The following is an 18,693-nucleotide window of genomic DNA, read 5'->3' as shown; positions in this document are numbered from 1 at the left end:
TTAAATAATAAATATTTTTAACAAATATGCGGGACTAACATGAGTTGGGATTAACCGTTTATAAAGATATATTTTATTTAATTAATTTTATTTTAATTATATTTAAGATTGATTGAATTTCTAATATATATTTTATTTAATTATTTAAAATATAAAATCAGACAATTAAAAATTTTAAATAAAGACCTACCAACAAAGTAGTAATTAATTTTATATTTTATATATATGGTTTTACAAATAGTCACGTGTTAAGTCGGTCTTTTTTCTTTATTTTTTTAATTTCATTTCATTTCTTCATGTAAATAATCAAATCTATAAAAAGCACCATAAAGGCCTAAAACCCTTCCTTAGCTTTTACTCTTTCAAATCTTAGCTCTTCCCATGGCAAATTCACTCACTCGCTGATCTTCAAATCCATATTTATTTTCTTCGAAAACTCTTTTCCTTAATTTTTCTTATCACTAAAATCCTGTAATGGATTCTCTTCATGATTCAATATCAGCGGCGAACGCGGCGGCCACTGCCAACGGCAACACCGTGCCCCCTTTTCTCAGCAAAACCTACGATGTGGTGAATGACCCATCGACCGACTCCGTCGTGTCGTGGAGTAGCGGTAATAACAGTTTTGTTGTCTGGAAAGTGCCGGAGTTTGCAAGGGATCTTTTGCCCAAGTATTTTAAGCACAATAACTTCTCCAGCTTTGTCAGGCAGCTCAATACATATGTGGGTATTTCTTTTTTTCCTTTTTATTCATTTTCTTTTTCTTCTTATTTGTTTTTAAATAAATATCGATTTTTATACATTTCGATAGTATTTGGGCGTTAGCTTTAGGTTATATAGTCCTGCTTGGAATTTTAACGCAAATTTGTTGTTTGATTTTCTTCGACGCTCTGGGTCTAGTTTGTTTTGCTTTAAAAAAAAAGAAAAAAAAGAACCCTTATGGATGTTGGATTATGAATGGTGATATTGGTTTTGCTGAAATTAGTGCGAATTCCCGCTGTAATATGCTGGTTATGCTGTTGAGTGACAATAAACTTGAATCTATTTACAATAACTGAGTAGCTCTTTAATGGTTGTAGTTCGTGGTATTATATCTGATCATCAATGGCGTGCAAATGATTGATTGAAAAGAATTGAGATATATAAAAACGAAGAACTGAATGTTTGTGTATATGATTTGGGGTCCGACACAAATCTTTTCAGCCGAAAGGATTGAAGGAGCTAAGGATCTCAATTTGTCTGGCCAAATTTGACGATTTTGAAATGAGATTTGCTGCCAATGAGATCTGCTGATGCGCCTTTGGATGTTTTGTTATTGTTTGGGTTAATGAATCCATGTAGCATGCTTTGATTTAGTGACAGACTTTTCATTTAGAGATTCAGTATGCAATCCTCTGTGCAATTTTCAGATACTAGCATCTTGCCTCGTTTCTTTTTCAAGAAACATTATCTTGGATGTTTCACTTAAATTCTTTGTGCCGTCCTTTGCTTTCCCCCCTTTTTGCTTTTGTATCAGCTGAAATGTCTAGTTTAGCATTCATGTGTGTTATTTGTACCAGCTTCATGTTTATAAAACAAATCCTGAATGCCATTATTAATATTTTCATCTAAAATCCTATATAAACTCTGCAGATGTATTTTACAATCTGTGACATTTTTGAGTCAGTCTCGATTCTTATTTTGCTCGTCATGTGATCTAACTACATGTGTTTGCTTAAAGAGAAAGTCAAGACGAAGTGCTTCATAACCTAAATTTTGTTCAGATTTTTAAAAAAAAAAATCTTTTTGACCAACAAGTGAACAAAGGTCTGATGGTGAGAGTAGAATTCGTAGGCTGCTGCTGTGGATTGTAATTTGAAATGTTATTCATTGAGAGGGTCGACTTTAGATATTGAAGTTCCCCGACCTATTTTCTTTTTCTTGAGCTGATGAACTCATCAAACTGTAATTGTGTTTGTTATCTGCAGGTTTAAGTATATGCATGTAATTACTAATTGATTGTGGTCAGGCATTCGGGTTCTACCAAGACAGATGATATCTGATTCAATTAGATATTAAACTTCAATCCTACTTTATCATATGCGGGGTTTGCTAAATTCAGTTCGGTAAATATATAGAATAAATTGTGTAGTTGATTATCATAACTTTTTTCCTTTAGGGTTTTAGAAAAGTTGACCCTGACCGCTGGGAATTCGCTAATGAGGGGTTCCTACGAGGTCAGAAACATCTATTGAAAACTATCAGCAGGCGGAAACCTCCTAATGTCCAGAGTAATCAGCAACCTCAAGTTCAGAACTCATCTGTTGGAGCTTGCATTGAGGTCGGGAAGTTTGGTCTCGAAGAGGAGGTTGAAAGACTTAAGAGGGACAAGAATGTTCTCATGCAGGAACTTGTTAGGTTGAGGCAGCAGCAGCAAACAACGGATAGCCAGTTGCAAACTGTTGGCCAGCGTGTACAGGTGATGGAGCAGAGGCAGCAGCAAATGATGTCTTTTCTTGCCAAGGCCATGCAAAGTCCGAGTTTCTTAGGCCAGCTTGTACAGCAGCAAAATGAAAGCAACAGGCGCATTACTGGAGCAAACAAGAAGAGGAGACTCCCCAGGCAGGATGAAGAAAATTTAGCTGGTGAAAATGGTGCCGTATCTGCTAAAGGGCAGATTGTAAAGTTCCAGCCTTCACTGAATGAGGCAGCGAAGGCGATGCTGCACCAGATAATGAAGATGAATACATCACCTAGGTTGGACCCTTCGATAAATAATTCGGGTTCATTCTTGATTGATGGTGTTCCTCCTTCCAATGCACCGGACAGCAGGAGCTCGTCCAGTCGGATTTCAGGTGTGACACTTTCAGAAGTCCAACCAGCTTCTGCGCAATCTTATCTGCAAGCGGAATCGGGTTTTCCTGACACTTGTCTGTCAGCTGCTGCTCATTTAACATCCGATCATACTAATGCAGATCAAATTTCTCGGATAAATGAGCATAAATCTCAGAAACATGGAGTTATTCCAAATGTTTCTCAAATGCAAGGAACTATGCCTGATGGCACAGTTGGACTTACTGACAGAAGTTTGGCAGGATCTGAGAGAGGCAGTGCGGAGTATCTTGATCCACTATTAGACGTTTTGGATGGTACAATGCCTGTAGAAACTGATGATTTTTCTGCCGATCATGATATGGACATCTTGCTCAATGGATCTCCTGAACTTCCAGCAATTAATGACGTTTTTTGGGAGAAGTTTCTTGCAACAAGCCCTCTCACCGGGGACACCGATGAAATTAGTTCAAGCTCACTTGAAAATGGTGCAAACCTGGAACAACAGCAAGCACCGGTAAGGCAAGAGAGCGGTTGGGATGGAATTCATCATATGAACCATCTTACCGAGCAAATGGGCCTTCTTTCATCAAATGGCCAGACCAGGTGACGTCCCACAAATCATATGCGTGAGGTAAATTTTTGAACTTTTCAACCATTTTAATGTAGTCGTTACAAACATAGTACTATCCTGAATCAGTAGATAACAAGGAAATGCTCTTTGTTTTAATATTTTGATATTTATTGCCATTTTTAATCTGCAATGAGCGCAATGTTAAGAGAAGCTATCATCAGTTTTTGAGTTTTACAGTTTGGTATGGTTTTTGCAGAGGTTGATGATGATCTATGATGCAGTCAAGAAAAGCTTTTTAATTCAAAGAGAAATGGTTTGTTGTTGAAAGGGGTTACTTTTGGTGTTACTACATGTACCAATAACATAAATGCATTGGAAATGGTTATCCAAATACATATGTATGATGTTTCTCGACTTTACTTATCATCTTACAAATATGTTGTCTTTTGCACCTGTTTTACCCGTAGATGAATTCTAGGAAGAAGGATCTTTTCGCATGGCCCTCACTTGCCCGCTATTACTAGTTATTCGGGTTTTTTTTTCTTGAAATTCTTATTTTCGGTACATGTTTAGAAATGATCCGATTACATATATGTTGAGTAAAACTTGAATAGTAGGCTCATTGGCTGAAATGAGTTCATTTATATCCGAGACCAAGGTTCAATTTGTAGGTTTGTCTATGTGGTAGTGTAATGTGTGTGTTTGAGTTTCAACTTAATATTGTATAAAAAAAAACCTTACGTGTTGAGTAAATATATAATCCTTTCAAATGATTTCAAGTGAGATTCAATTGTCTGGAGATTTAACCTTTATTTTTCTTTTTTTGGATATTACAACTTTACTTTGCACATATATATATAACAACAAAATTATTAAGCTTTGCATGCTTTTTCTAAGATGTGCACATGAATATAACATGTTATAACAGGCATCTTAAGAAAAATTTCAAGCATGATCATATTAAAATCAATGGATATCTCTAAACATGATATCAATAATATTCATAAATTCCATTCCAAAACATGCTTAGAAACAAAACTTCAAAAGGGAACTAATTTAATCATTTTTTTCAATGAAGTAGTGGTTTTCCCATTTTTCATTTTTCTGAGCTAAGAGCATCTAAATATTTTGGCTTCAACAATACTACAACAGATAATTACTTGCATTTTGGTACTCAAATTGTTTTGGGTCCTTTGAACCTTAAGAACTCATACTTATTTAATTTTATATTGGATTTTTTTTATTGGACAAGTATGTGATGTATGGTTCTAAAAATGACAATTTCACATTTTGCCATTTTTGCTGAGTTTAAAATAAATGCTTTTTCTTTCTTCAAGCTATCAAATTTCATTTTCCAACTCATTTATTTTTGGAAACCTCAAATTTTATTTTCAATTTTTCATTTGAGCTTTCCAAATCAATTTTTGTTTTCAAAAGAAAATTAATTTCAACTTTAAATTTTGAAATCATTTTCTTGTGTTTGGAATTCATTGTCTCAAATTTTAATATTTATTCACTAAAAGTATTTTGTAGTTTATCAAAAGACTATGAGTTTAAATCATGTGAATTAAATGATATCTCTTGCTCTTTAAGAGCCATGAAACATATCACCTTTGAATTTGATCGGTGACTTTCACTTGATTGTTCATCTTTGATTTGCTTACCACTAGTTCAGCTTTCTTTCTCACAAGTCTTCTTAATCTCCTTTTCTTCCTTCTTAACTACATAGATTTTCCCTAGTCTATCCCATATCTACATAAGGAAATTTTGTTGAAAATTTCTATTACTCATGCCACAAAGGGGTGTGTGTGCATGGCCTTATAGTTGGATTGAGCGTTTGTCTTGTCATTTGCACCATAATAAAATGTTTGGAGAAAAAAATTTCATCTTTACTTTTCAATTTGAATGATTTTCTCATTTAGGAGTGGAGGATATATGAAGAAATGACTGTTTTGCAAAGTTGTTGACTTTGACTCAAATGTCATCTTTTAAATTTGATATTTTACCTCCATCGTCTCTCTCAATGGTGAAACACTTGATGGAGAATTAGCTCTGATACTAATTATTAGGCTTAAAAATACCAAGAGGAGATATATTGATATTTTAAAATTTTCTACTAACTTTTTTAAATGACAAGGAAAGGGATGAAAAGTTTGGACAATTCGATTTATAATGGTTCGACCTCAATTGCCTACATTTACTATCTTGATATACTTCAATCAATGATTTTCCAATTTACTATACTTGAATTATTACCTTTCAAAGAAAATGTGTAAGACTTACAATGCATATCTTTTTCACAAGGCTAAGATAGAAATTTCTCGAATTTTTACGACTTAACTAAAACCCTCTAGCTTTTTGGCTCAATTAGAAACTATTTACAATCTACTTAAGGTTTTATACCTCAAAAACCTTAAATATGCTCTTTACAGAAGGAGAAGATGAGCAAATTAATAATAAACTTCTATAGGTGTGTGTTTGCAAATTGAAGCTCTAAACGCAAAGATTTGAGAGTTAGAAAATATATTAAAATAAATTCTAAATGAGTATGTACAAGAGAAAATGAAGAAAATAAAGAATTGAATGTTTTTTTCTTGATTTCTATGCTTGAATGGTCATCTCTTATATCTTGAAGTATTCTTGATGTGTATATATAACAAGGGAAAAATTTGTTACCTTTATAGTCATTGAAGATAGTTTCTAGTCATTGGAAGCATTGCAGATAGACTTATATTTATACAACTCACAAGATATATGGGTAGAAATGAACTTGTATCAGTAAAAGTCTGGAGGAATGCTTGGGGTACTCTCTGACTTATTTATATTTAAATAATATTAAGATAGATATAAACTAACAAACAAATGGCTCTAAATCAGGAACAATAATAATAGCATAATAGTAAAATGATAATAAAATAGTGAAAAAATAATAAGAAAATAGTAACAAAACAGCAAGAACACAATAATTTTTTTTTGTCTTTTTGCTAAGTCGAGCTTAAGCCCTAACCAAAAAAGCTTTACTTGAGATTTGACCCGTTTTTAGATGGACCTTGTTTTTGTGCCAAAATCTATTTTTTATCTATATTTTACTCAAATCATTTTACTTTTTAAACGAATTTTTGGACCGGCCTAACTATTCATCATTACCAGTTTTGGCCAAACTTTGTTTCAAGAGTTGGTGCATGCTGGTGGTGCTCCTATGCTAGGAGAGGGGCTACCAAGTTGAAGCTGACAGTGGCTATTGCCTAACCTCTTTTTTTCTTCTAAACAAAATAGTCTTTGTTCAATAGCAGGAGGATTCAAAGGAAGGAAACGAGAAAACAATTCTATCCTACTAACTTTTCAGGCTCAATAAATTCTCACTCTGCTGGGTTGATAGTTGAATCTGGAATCACCTTAAACTACCCTAGAGTGGAAAAAGTAATTCCACTTAACTTGTAACAAGTACTTTCTGAGTTATTTGTCCAAAATTGAACGATCCGTTAAATTTTGAGATGATTTAAATAAAAATATTAAGTTTAAAAAATAAATTTAGATAAAAAAATTAGATCCATTTAAAATATAACTTGAATTTGAGCTTGAATATTCAAGGTTCGAATTGACCCGCTTTTAAGTTTATAATACTTTATATTATGTTGTTTTTTATAAATTATATAATTTATAATACATAAAATGAAATCTATAATAATATATAATACTACTACAATATAAACATTAAAAATTATTTAATTTACTAAATATAATATTTTAATAAATAAAAATATATAAAATCATTAAGTACTAATTTTAAAATAATATAAATATATATATATTTAAAAATAATACGGACAGGTTTAAAATGAGTTTAGGTTAGCTATTTATAAATTATAGGCAGATTTGGACAAAATTTTAAGTCTATATTTTGAGTCGGGCCGAACTTGGAGAAATATAAAATATGTTAATATCAACCTAGGCCTACCTGGTTTACGAACACCTCTACCTTCCAATCCTTTCGAGCCAAACCTTTAGCAAAATGAGTTCCAGATAGACCAAAATAAAAAAGAGGCTGATAAATGAGTTGTTAATATATCATTCAAGTAGCAATTCATTTTTATATCATATTAAAAAATATATTTTTTATTCATTTTAAGATGATTTAATAAAAATGTAAATTTAATAACTAAAAATATGATAAATTTAATTAAAAACTAAAATAGCTTTTATTTAAACATGAATTATTATGCCTTCAAACATAGAATAAATACATCCTAATATCCTACCTTTTAATAGAAAAAGAAAATGATAGAAGACGCCAAGAAGCTGCATTTATAAAAAGTGGTACGGTGCCGTTTATTTTCTTTTTCATTGACAAATGGAATCACGGCAATAACCTTCACATATACGCTATATTTATTATTTTACTTAACAAAAAAGCAAAAAGAAAAAGAAATTTAATAAAATAAAATAAAAAAACGTGCCTTTTTGCGTCGTATATGAAGAAAGACCGAGTCTGAAACTCCAATGAAAGATCAAAAACTCAACTTTACAGTTTGATTTCAATTTCCAAAGGTAAATCAATTCATGGTCTCTGTTATAATTTTTTTATTTTTAATTTTTAATTTTCATTACATTTTTTATGTAATTTATGATTTTTTTTCCTGATTTTGATTTTGAAGTATTTAGAATCTAGGTTTAGCTGACCCAGCAGTTGACTTAATGAACCTGATTTTTTTTTTTACAATTTTTTTCCTTATAATTATTAGTAGTTAAGCAAGCCCTTTAACTAGTTTTCTGGTAATCTGATCCAAGTTTAGATTTTTTTTTTTAAGGTTTTAAAGGTTTGGAGTTTTTTTAGTTTATGTACTCATGCACTTGTATCTGTGTTCTAAATTGCTGCTAAAATAGGAAGGGAGAAATTGATATTTGTTTTTAAACTCTTGAGTTATTTTGCTTTGAATTAGGTATTTGTTCTTTTGTTTCTTTAATCAGTAACTTGTTCAATTTTTGGAGGTTTTGAAGTTAAAATTTTGAAAACTGAGTTTTTTTTTTTCTCTCCTGAAGATTGGGGAATTGGGGTTTTACTCATTTTTGTGTTTGAAGTATTTTAATGCTATATAAATTTTAGATTTGAATCAAGTTCTGCTGGAACTTACTAGGGATGAACATTGAAAAGAAAACCAGATATTTGATTGTTCTGATTAATGATGATGGAGGAAAATCATAGTTATTCCTGTTTGGTTATTTCTAACATTTATGTAATTTTGAGGCTTTTGGGTGTTTATATTTACCATGGAAGATTACTAGGAAGAAATTTTATGTTAGATTCTGACCCTAGGATGGATGTCATTATTTCTTTGCGTTTCTCCATTTTAATTTTTTTTTTTGTTTGGATGTTTTTTCAGGATATAGATTTTTTGTTTTGAAGGTTTGGTGAAAATGGACAAGAATTTGATGGACAAAGTTTCTGCCTTTGGTGAGCTCCTGAAGACGGAAGGAGCCGAGGTGGGAAGAAAGATGAGTGCTGGCATGAGCTCGGTTAGCTTTAAAGTGAAAGAGCTCTTCCAAGGCCCGAACCCTGCTGATAAGCTTGTCGACGATGCCACCTCAGAGGCCCTTGATGAGCCTGACTGGGCCTTGAATCTCGATATCTGTGACATGATCAACCATGAAAAAATTAGCAGTGTTGAACTGATTCGTGGCATAAAACGAAAGATAATGTTGAAGAACCCTAGGGTTCAATACTTGTCATTGGTGTTGCTTGAAACTTGTGTCAAGAATTGCGAGAAGGCATTTTCCGAGGTAGCAGCTGAGAGAGTTCTTGATGAGATGGTTAAGCTTATTGATGATCCACAGACTGTTGTTAATAATCGAAACAAAGCTTTGATGCTTATTGAAGCCTGGGGGGAGTCAACCAGTGAGCTCCGCTATTTGCCTGTTTATGAAGAGACTTACAAGGTAAAAACGTATATTTTCTATATCATTTTCTACTGTTGTTGAAATAAGTTTTGAAAAACAATTATTTGGTTTTATTTACTTGTTTTCCCATGATGGTGTTTCTGATTGAAAGTCGTGGAGCTTTAGTTCTATTCATTAAATTTATACGCTTGCTGGTACAGTCTTGGAATTGTTGTTTATTTATCCTGCAAATCCTCATAAAATCATGAGATGGGGAATTTTTTGAACAATTGAATCCAAATACACGGTGCAATGTTGCTACTAAGATGAACCTGTATCTTTATCTTTTGATGACTAGTGAGATTCTGTTGAATGATCCTTTTTTCCTTTGTAGAGTTTAAAATCAAGGGGTATTCGCTTTCCTGGACGTGACAATGAGAGTTTGGCACCTATTTTTACCCCCCCTCGCTCAGTTTCTGCAGCTGAAGTGGATGCTAGTCTTGCAAATCAGTTTCAACATGACATGCAGCTTCAGCATGACACTCCTCCCCAAGCCTTTACCGCTGAACAAACTAAGGAAGCATTTGATGTAGCAAGAAATAGCATTGAGCTTCTTTCAACTGTGTTATCCTCATCACCACAACAAGATGCTCTCGAGGTATTATTGTCTTTTTATGCTCTATATAGTTTCTAACTTCATAAATTAGGAATGAAGTATTCTTCCTTCTGGTGGTGCCGAGTAACACGCCTTTAAAAATTCGAGTCTTGGCTCTTATGAGTTGTTAATGTGTTTTGTCTACCTATTCCTTTATCAACGAATGTTTTAGAATGATGTTACATGTAGTGAGCCTTTTTTAAACTCGTTGAATCTTAAGTAATTTTCGTTGTTTTGTTGGCAGGATGACTTGACAACTACACTTGTCCAGCAATGTCGGCAGTCCCAATCCACTATTCTAAGAATCATTGACACTGCTGGAGATAACGAGGCCTTGCTTTTTGAAGCTTTGAATGTGAACGATGAGATCCAGAAAGCTCTCTCAAAGTACGAAGAGTTGAATGAGCCATCAGCAGTTCGACGTGAGCCGGAACCTGCTATGATTCCAGTGGCTGTTGAGCCTGATGATTCTCCCCGTCATCCGAAAGAAGATACCTTGATCCGAAAACCAGCAGGTACACGACACGGGACTCACGGTGGAAGCAATGATGACATGATGGATGATCTCGATGAAATGATTTTCGGTAAGAAAGGTGGAGGTTCATCCGGAGGGGGTCAAGATTCAAAGAAGCAACAAGGACCAAAAGATGATCTAATCACATTCTGACTGCTATTCAATACCATTCACAATTTACAACACAAGGCCCGTGCCGGGCCATTGTAAGCATAGAAAAAGACTGGAATAGGAAACTCGGGACGGGATTGCGGACTTTTTCTTTCGCATGCTACCTTTGATTGTTCCAGAACGTTATGTGTAAGTAATACATGCTTGGATTTGTTTACTTGGCTGTCATATTGGTGGTTTGATGACATGACTGGCTCTTTGCTCATTGCTGCTTTATTTATGTCCTTCCATTTTATATATTTATATGGAATTATGGATATTGGGTTACACAACGAAAATAACTACATTTTGATGAGGTTTTTAGATCAAGTTTTTGATTTAATTATTTGGGTGTTGGTGTATGATTTAAGTTTGTGATCTTTAGTCTAATCTAGTCCAGTGTAGATCAAGTTTTCAGCCCCAAGTAACGACAAAGCTACAAAATTATTCTAGGGTTCAAAATAAATTATGATTTTTTGGGGGTTACAAAATTTGAGGGACTAAATGAACACCAATTTGTATTGATCAATGTATTAAAATTTCATAATATATAGACAAGTATAATAAAAATGCAAATGCATGTCTAAATAATTATAGTGTAGGATTATGTGAGCTTTTAGTCTCACAAATTTGAGTTCTTCTAAATTCAATAGTAAAATTTAAATTATACTAACAGTCCGCGACAAAAATACATGCATAGCATGCACATTTGATGAGATCTCACTTGCACATGATGACACTCGAACTTAAGTACATAAATACCAAAGGTTTTCGTCTTAACCAAGAATGTCAATGCCTCGTTAACAATGCAATTATTCTATTTAAATATTATTATAAATATAAAATAAAAATTAATTATGATTTTAGTCCTTCCACTATGCTAAAATATGAGGTTCAATCCCTCTATTTTTGGGATGAACTATTTTAATTTGACGTAATTTAATACTTTATTTTTATAATATTATTAGTAGGTTCAAATTAATAACATGGTTAATTGTAGCAATTAAGTGATAACATTTATTGATAAAATATGATTGATCGAATTTTATATAGTCTTAATTATGTGATTGAATAATAATAAATTCTATTGCATCAATTTGAGTATTCTAATAATATTATAAAAGTAGAAGATTTAAATAAAGTCGAGGAACACAACTAAGGTTCTAGAGGGACTAAAGCCAAAATAAGACTAAAGTTTAATTATAGTTTTAGTCTTTCTACTATGTTAAATTTCTTTTATTGCTATTCAATTCACACAATCAAAGTAACATGAAAGCCATATTTAACCGGAATAAATTTGCATATCAAATGAATGCTTAATGTTCACATTATTACTTCTAGAGTTAATCGTGCCCTACATCCTCAAACAATATCTTCATTTTAAATTACTTCTTAAATATTAAAATATTTTAATTACTTCCCGAACTATTCAGCTGTATCAATAAGGTCATTGCATTATTGAAATTATCAATTTAACCTTTAAATGATATGTCAAATTTTACGTGGCATAGTTTAAAATGAAAAGGCTAAAGAAAAATGTATATTGTAAAAATATTGGGTTTTAAGGTTTTCGTAACTTTTATAAAAGCTTTATTGCTTACTCACTTTTTTTTCGGTTTTACTTCAGTTTTAGTTTTTATTTTTAAAAGTTATACCTAATATTTTACTTTTTTAAAATTATTATTTAAATTATGACACGTAAGATTTGACATATCATGTAATGATTAAAATGAATGATTTTAATAATTAAAGGAATATAACATCAATAGTTTGATGATGTAATTTGATTGTTTTGAAGTTTTTGGGTCAATTTAGAATGTGTGTCATAGTTTGGGGATATCTATGTAATTAACACTTACTTTAATGGCAGCAATGCCATCAAGTTGGACTTAGAGGGACTAAAACCATAATTAGATTAAAAAATTATATCGATTAAAACACTCAGATCTCTACACTATCCTCCACTGACACGGTTCCTCTAATACACTGAAAATGAGAGCGAAGCAAATGCCGTCGTCGATCTTAACGAGATCCAAATCCCCAGTTATTCTCTTATTCGCCGTCACTATCCTCGCTCTCTCTTTCTTCTTCTTCTTCCTCTTTTCTCCCTCCTCCACCACGACCACCACCGCCGCCGTCGCTGTTCCCTATCGGTATCCGTCCGTACGTCCCGAAACCTCGTTCGTCGCCTCCCTCGAGCACTTCCTCGCTCACAAGGCTCCCAAAATCCCCGCCTCTTCCGACGATACGGTGGGTTCCGTGATCGATCATGACGTCAGGAGGCTCGACGAGAGGAAGTTCGTCAAGGAAATGGAGTGGTTGCGTGGCGATCCGTACTACCCGATGTCCATGCCGGTTAGGGTTTACGTTTACGAAATGCCGAGCAAGTTCACCTACGATTTGCTTTGGTTGTTTTGGAATACTTATCGAGAAACTTCTAATCTTACTTCCAATGGCAGCCCCGTTCACCGTTTAATCGAACAGGTGAGATCATTTCATTTTAATAGGAAATATATCTCTATATGGTAAGTAGCGAGTTGAAGTGAATTGAAGATTCTCGATTTGGTTAGCAAAGTTGACAAATTGTTTTATATATATATTTTTCAAATTGGCTTTTCTTTATTGGTGTTGCAGCATTCTATTGATTATTGGCTTTGGGCGGATTTGATTGCTCCTGAATCCGAAAGGCTATTGAAGAATGTTGTGAGAGTTGTTAAGCAGGAGGAGGCGGATTTATTTTATGTGCCGTTTTTCACCACGATTAGCTTTTTCTTATTGGAGAAACAACAATGCAAGGCGTTATATAGGGTGTGAGTGCGTTTCCTGGTTTTATAATATTTGTTTCTACATTTTCTTGTTACCCTGTTTTAGAATGTTTAGAATACGAGCTTGATTTCACTCCTATTCTGTTGTTTACTTTTTGTGTCTACGGTAAGTGTGTGCGACTGTTTTTTGCTGTGTCATGCACTTGTTGAGTTATTCGGGTTTATCAATTATTATAATTTAGGTAAATGCATTTTATGGAGTCATTCTTTTCAAAGGAGGTAGTGATTTATGTTGCACTAGCTCTTTGTGTTTGGTGAAGTACCTGTTTCCAACACTTGTGCCCTACAGGGATGTGACTTTCAAGCATACTTCAAAAAAGTAGAAAAACTTGGAAAATTTGACCATACCCATGCCCAACACATACTCACACCCGAGTCCGAGCAACATAGGTAGTACTTAGTAGGGCAAGCAAATAAATTTATAATTGGGTCAATTCCTGTGCATTTCAAGTTCTAGATTAAGTTTATTAATAATTTAGCTAGTTTCTGCTTGACTTTCTTCTTTTTGCTGTCACTAAACTCAACTTTTGAGATCCAATTTGTATTAAGGTGTTGATTGGTTTGTCTTGTCTTAGTTTTGGTTTGTGTTTCATGAATTATGTTATCCTTTTTAATTCCATTTTCTCTGATTGAAAAGTTTTTGGGGCACATATATTGCACAAAACAGTGCATGGTTTCCCTTCAATAACTTGTTTAATGTTTTATTTGAACAAATGTGTAAGTTTTAGAATTTGCCTATTCAAGGATTTTGTTTCCTTTTGGTTTCAGGAAGCCCTGAAATGGGTGACAGATCAACCTGCATGGAAACGATCTGAAGGAAGGGATCACATATTTCCCATTCATCATCCATGGTCCTTTAAGTCAGTTCGCAGATATGTGAAAAATGCAATTTGGCTTTTACCAGACATGGACTCCACAGGGAATTGGTAAATATATGACTCTTGCAGATGAGATAGAACTTTCAACATTACTAGTCATTTCAGCTTTTGAAAACGAAATACTTCAACATTCTAGGTACAAACCGGGGCAAGTTTCACTGGAGAAGGACCTCATTCTCCCTTATGTACCAAATGTTGATTTATGTGATGCAAAATGCTTATTGGAAAGTGAATCAAAGAGAACAGCACTGCTTTTCTTCCGCGGACGACTTAAAAGAAATGCTGTGAGGGTTTCAACTGTCTTATTAAAAAAGCCTTTGATTTTTTGCATTTTCACTGAATTTTCTATAATGAAAGAATGGCTCATTTTGGGCTTGTCAATAATATACATGCTTCTCCAAGAGGTTTCCAGAGTTTTGCCAACTTGTCCCCCCCCCAAATACTAGAATGGTTTAACAAGAAAGGGAAGGTGGACGGAAGAGAGGAGGAAGATGTGCCTATGTGTTTTAGAATTTTTATGAATTTGAATGGAGTGTTAAGTTATCCTTTTTAAACAGAAGAAGATGCCTTCTCGGGCCTTTTCTTTGAATCCCACCTAGATATTTTAATGGTTGACTTCAAAGTAGCATTACATGTTTTCTCTCCAACATTGCCTTTACTCTCTGTCAGTCTTACACGCATGAATAATGTTTTTCATTTGATCTCTTGGCTGCTTATTTTGTAATTTTTCTTTCTCAGGGAGGAAAGATACGTGCTAAAATTGGTGCAGAACTAACAGGTGCCAAGGATGTAGTCATAGAGGAGGGAACTGCTGGGGAGGGAGGAAAAGCTGCTGCTCAGAAGGGGATGCGTAGGTAAGATAAGCTGATTCTTTTTCAGGGTGTTATATATCCTCCTTAATGCTGTGATTTTTCTCCTCTGTTATCAGGTCTATATTTTGTTTAAGTCCAGCTGGTGACACTCCCTCCTCTGCTAGATTGTTTGATGCTATTGTCAGTGGGTGTATACCTGTTATTATTAGTGATGAATTGGAGCTCCCTTTTGAAGGAATACTTGATTATAGGAAGGTATGCGTGCTTTTTCCTTTGCTTGAGTTGTCACTTCCTTTCCCTTGATGCATCTTGGCTACCTTGAGGGTGCTTTCTACATTTTGTTCAATGACTGCCTAAAAATAGAACTTCACTACTTTTGCTGATTAAGCTGCAATCAAAGAATAAAATGGAGTTCATATACACATAATAGCTAGTAAGTCACTTATTTTTTATTGTCTATTTTTTGTTTCTTTTCATGCAGATGGCTGTATTTATTTCTTCAACTGATGCTGTGCAACCTGGTTGGATTCTAAGATACTTAACGAGCATTAGTTCTACTCAGATAAGAGAAATGAGGAGGAACCTTGCCGAGGTTTGTGTTTGCAAAGTTAGATGGAAAAAAAAATCCCCATTGTCCATGCTTGTATCTAAGGATAAAGTTTTAGCAACCTGTTCTATTTTGCATAATGATCTCTTTATGTCTTAACAATTTTGCTGGTACCAGGTGAGAGGCCTTTAGGATTTTATATGAGTTAGCAAGAATTTAATTTCATTTGGTAATATTTAGCTACTCACATGACTTGTTTTCATCTAAGGGAAGGGAATTTTTTTTACTTATTTTGAGAAGGTTTTATTTTTTTTACTAGTTTTACTCATCCTTCTATTTTCAAGTTTAAATTTGTACAAACTATTCTTTATGTTATAACAGGTTATTTTAATATTCATGTAATAATTAAGCTTTTCCTTGAGTTAATACACTAAACAACCAAACGAGGCATAAGTTTCATTAATAATTGGGTTTTACATTTTTAATTTCCTGCTTAACCTTTATCTTTTCATTCAGGAGAATAATCTGAAAGAAAGAAACTTTGGAGAATATTGTTAGCTAATACCATCTTTCATGATGCTAATTTGACTTACTCATTTGTCCAGTACTCAAGGCATTTCGTTTACTCTAATCCAGCTCAACCCTTGGGGCCGGAAGATCTAGTTTGGCGAATGGTTTACTACTTTCTTTTCACTAAAATTTTAGCCTATATTTGTATCTTTGGTTGCCATATTTGAGAAATAATGCTGAATCTTATTGCTCCGAGTATACAATTGTTTCTGTTGGAAAAACTAATTTAGAAGGGAAATTCTCCTTGATGGCAATAGTGGTGCCACCTCATTAGTAGTTATCTCAGTTTCATTACCACATCGTTACATAGGTCGTTGAAATTGGTTTTGCTTGTACAGAGATGATCCTTTTAGTATCAGGCAGGACTGTTAATGCTTGAAAATTGAGAACAGAAATAGAATAGGATAAAAAGATAGGAAAACAATAAAAGAAGATGGGTGTAGAAACTTATTAGATGTTGGATTATGTTACTAACAGACATGCATGTATCATAAGAATGATGACATTGCCTATGCATGCTGCATGCTAGTTTTAGTTTTTTATTTTTTATTATTTTTTTATTTTTTTTATGGCTATGAATCTATTGAGAGAGTAATTGTGTTTCTCATTAGAGTCATCTTCCTTGTAAAAGCTGGTGGTAATACATGAAAATGTAATGTTCAAATGATTAACAAGTTTTTGAACTTGTGATTTACCTTGCATTTCTTGTTTGCAACAGATGGCTGGTAAATTGGTGAACATCAAGCTTCATACTCGGAGATCCCAACGCGTGGTTAAAGAATCAAGAAGTGTCTGCACTTGTGATTGCAGGCGATCCAACAGTACCCATTCCAATCCTATCAATTGATTGATCTCATTTTGTGGCTGTTGTTAGAATCATGAACCTGAGTTTGCAAGAACACCTTTTTGATTACCCAAAGTAACATTTTGGCTTTTGTTCATTGTAAATTGTTGCACGAATAGAGGGATGAATATATATACAATATAAATGCATGTGATTAAGTCATTCATTGAAATATCATATTTGTAATTAAAATCAATCATTTTCATATTAGTATCACTAATTATAATACAATATTAATGATTTTGAATGTCGTTATTTTAACTTTATTTTAGCTTTGCTCGTAAAAATATTACTTTTTACTAGTAGTGTACTTGATAATAATCTTTCTTTATGTGTCAATTTGTTATTATACTAGATAATGATACAATCACAAAAAATTACATAAAAGATATTTATAAAAAAGGTAAACTACATAAATGGTGATCAAACTTTCAAAAGTTTCATTTTAGGTAATTGGGAAAAAAAGTTTGCAATTTAGACACTTACATTTCGTAGTAGCAATATTTATATATATTTTTCATTTCTCACATAATTTAAGTAAAATAAAAATTTATCATTTTAGTCCGAATCTTTTCAATATAAATGAGGTTTAATCCTTTAATAATAAAAAGAGAGGTTAACCCTTGAAATTGGGGGCAACAACAGCCACCTGCTGTTTCAGCTTTTGAAGTGAAGAGTAGTAAGGGGAGGTTTGACAGTTGGATGAAACCTCAATGAGTGAAACCCCAGAAGACGAGATCAGGATAAGCAATACTGATGATGAAAGCTTGTGAGTTCTCACCTGACACTAAGTGGTAGAGAGATTAGGGGCATTGCTTAAAGTTTTAAGATAGAAGTTGTGCCCAATTTGTCAAGTTATTTGGGGGTCCTTACATTTTTCTTTGTTGGTTTGGTTTTAATTTAACCGATCTGAGAATGGAGATACCGAGTAGCTTTAGTTTCCCGTTTCGAAATATATGTTCATACCTTTAGTTTTTAAAAGAATGGAATGAAGAATTAAGGATATTGGAGTTGCCCTAGAAATGCAATTACCAGGATCTAAGATTGTGTAAGCTGAATCGGAGCACCTACACCAAAATATCCCTTCGCTAAACATTCCCACCACCCTTAACTGAGATTGAAAGGCAGAAGCTGCAAAGCAAATAATAATAATTTTTTAGGGATTAAAACACATCATTCAACTTCCAAATGCAAAAAAAAAGTTGCCTTCCAGTTAGGTCCCTCAAAAGCAGAACAAAAACGATTCAGCTATAGGTTTTCCACAAACCAAACTCAAGCCCCTTTTCTTTTCTTCAATTTTTAGCCTTAACCTCATTCTTTTAGGAGGATTAAACCTCGTTTATATTTGAAGAATGGGAAACTAAAATGATAATTTGTTTGTTTTACTTGAATTATGTGGAAAATACAAAATTTTAGAAATAATCCCACATCAGATTTTCAATTACGATTTTAATGGAAGTGATAAAAATTATCAAACTATATAATGTGAGTGTCTAAATTGTAAATTTTTTTCAGTGCCTAAAATGAAAAATTTTAAAATTGGGTGACCACCTGTATAGTTTACCCAATAAAAGATTGTCTAGTGATTAATTGAAATGGTAAAGTTTTATCTTTAAAAGTCTTGATGTCAGGTTTAGAA

The 18,693-nt window shown here is 33.3% G+C and overlaps 3 protein-coding genes across 5 annotated transcripts; all 3 read left to right on the top strand.

The window, feature by feature from the left end:
- Window positions 1-250: 250 nt before the first annotated feature.
- LOC108469982 (heat stress transcription factor A-1e) lies at window positions 251-4,168 on the top strand. Its single transcript, XM_017771127.2, has 3 exons — window positions 251-723; window positions 2,159-3,445; window positions 3,642-4,168. Exons 1-2 carry the CDS (start codon window positions 475-477, stop codon window positions 3,419-3,421), a joined length of 1,512 nt encoding a protein of 503 aa, XP_017626616.1. The 5' UTR covers window positions 251-474; the 3' UTR covers window positions 3,422-3,445; window positions 3,642-4,168.
- A 3,553-nt stretch (window positions 4,169-7,721) lies between these two features.
- On the top strand, window positions 7,722-10,880 carry LOC108470288 (TOM1-like protein 1). Of its 2 annotated transcripts, none has more exons than XM_017771588.2 (4): window positions 7,722-7,933; window positions 8,790-9,319; window positions 9,654-9,917; window positions 10,159-10,880. In XM_017771588.2, exons 2-4 carry the CDS (start codon window positions 8,801-8,803, stop codon window positions 10,579-10,581), a joined length of 1,206 nt encoding a protein of 401 aa, XP_017627077.1. In that variant the 5' UTR covers window positions 7,722-7,933; window positions 8,790-8,800; the 3' UTR covers window positions 10,582-10,880. The 2 variants fall into 2 exon arrangements, with proteins under 2 accessions (XP_017627077.1, XP_017627076.1); XM_017771587.2 differs by having other exon boundaries at window positions 7,724-7,933; window positions 8,767-9,319.
- A 1,610-nt stretch (window positions 10,881-12,490) lies between these two features.
- LOC108470095 (probable arabinosyltransferase ARAD1) lies at window positions 12,491-17,301 on the top strand. 2 transcript variants are annotated; one of them, XM_017771303.2, is made up of 9 exons: window positions 12,491-13,062; window positions 13,213-13,386; window positions 14,172-14,329; window positions 14,418-14,565; window positions 15,020-15,135; window positions 15,210-15,348; window positions 15,575-15,685; window positions 16,246-16,314; window positions 16,929-17,301. In XM_017771303.2, the coding sequence occupies exons 1-9, from the start codon at window positions 12,571-12,573 to the stop codon at window positions 17,055-17,057; spliced, it is 1,536 nt and encodes a 511-aa protein (XP_017626792.1). In that variant the 5' UTR covers window positions 12,491-12,570; the 3' UTR covers window positions 17,058-17,301. The 2 variants fall into 2 exon arrangements, with proteins under 2 accessions (XP_017626792.1, XP_017626793.1); XM_017771304.2 differs by lacking the exon at window positions 16,246-16,314 and having other exon boundaries at window positions 12,506-13,062.
- The last annotated feature ends 1,392 nt before the right edge of the window (window positions 17,302-18,693 follow it).

Source organism: Gossypium arboreum, chromosome 8, assembly GCF_025698485.1.
Source record: "Gossypium arboreum isolate Shixiya-1 chromosome 8, ASM2569848v2, whole genome shotgun sequence".
Lineage (NCBI taxonomy): Eukaryota > Viridiplantae > Streptophyta > Magnoliopsida > Malvales > Malvaceae > Gossypium > Gossypium arboreum.
Note: the sequence above shows the minus strand (reverse complement) of the source record. Positions and strands in the feature narration are given on the sequence as shown.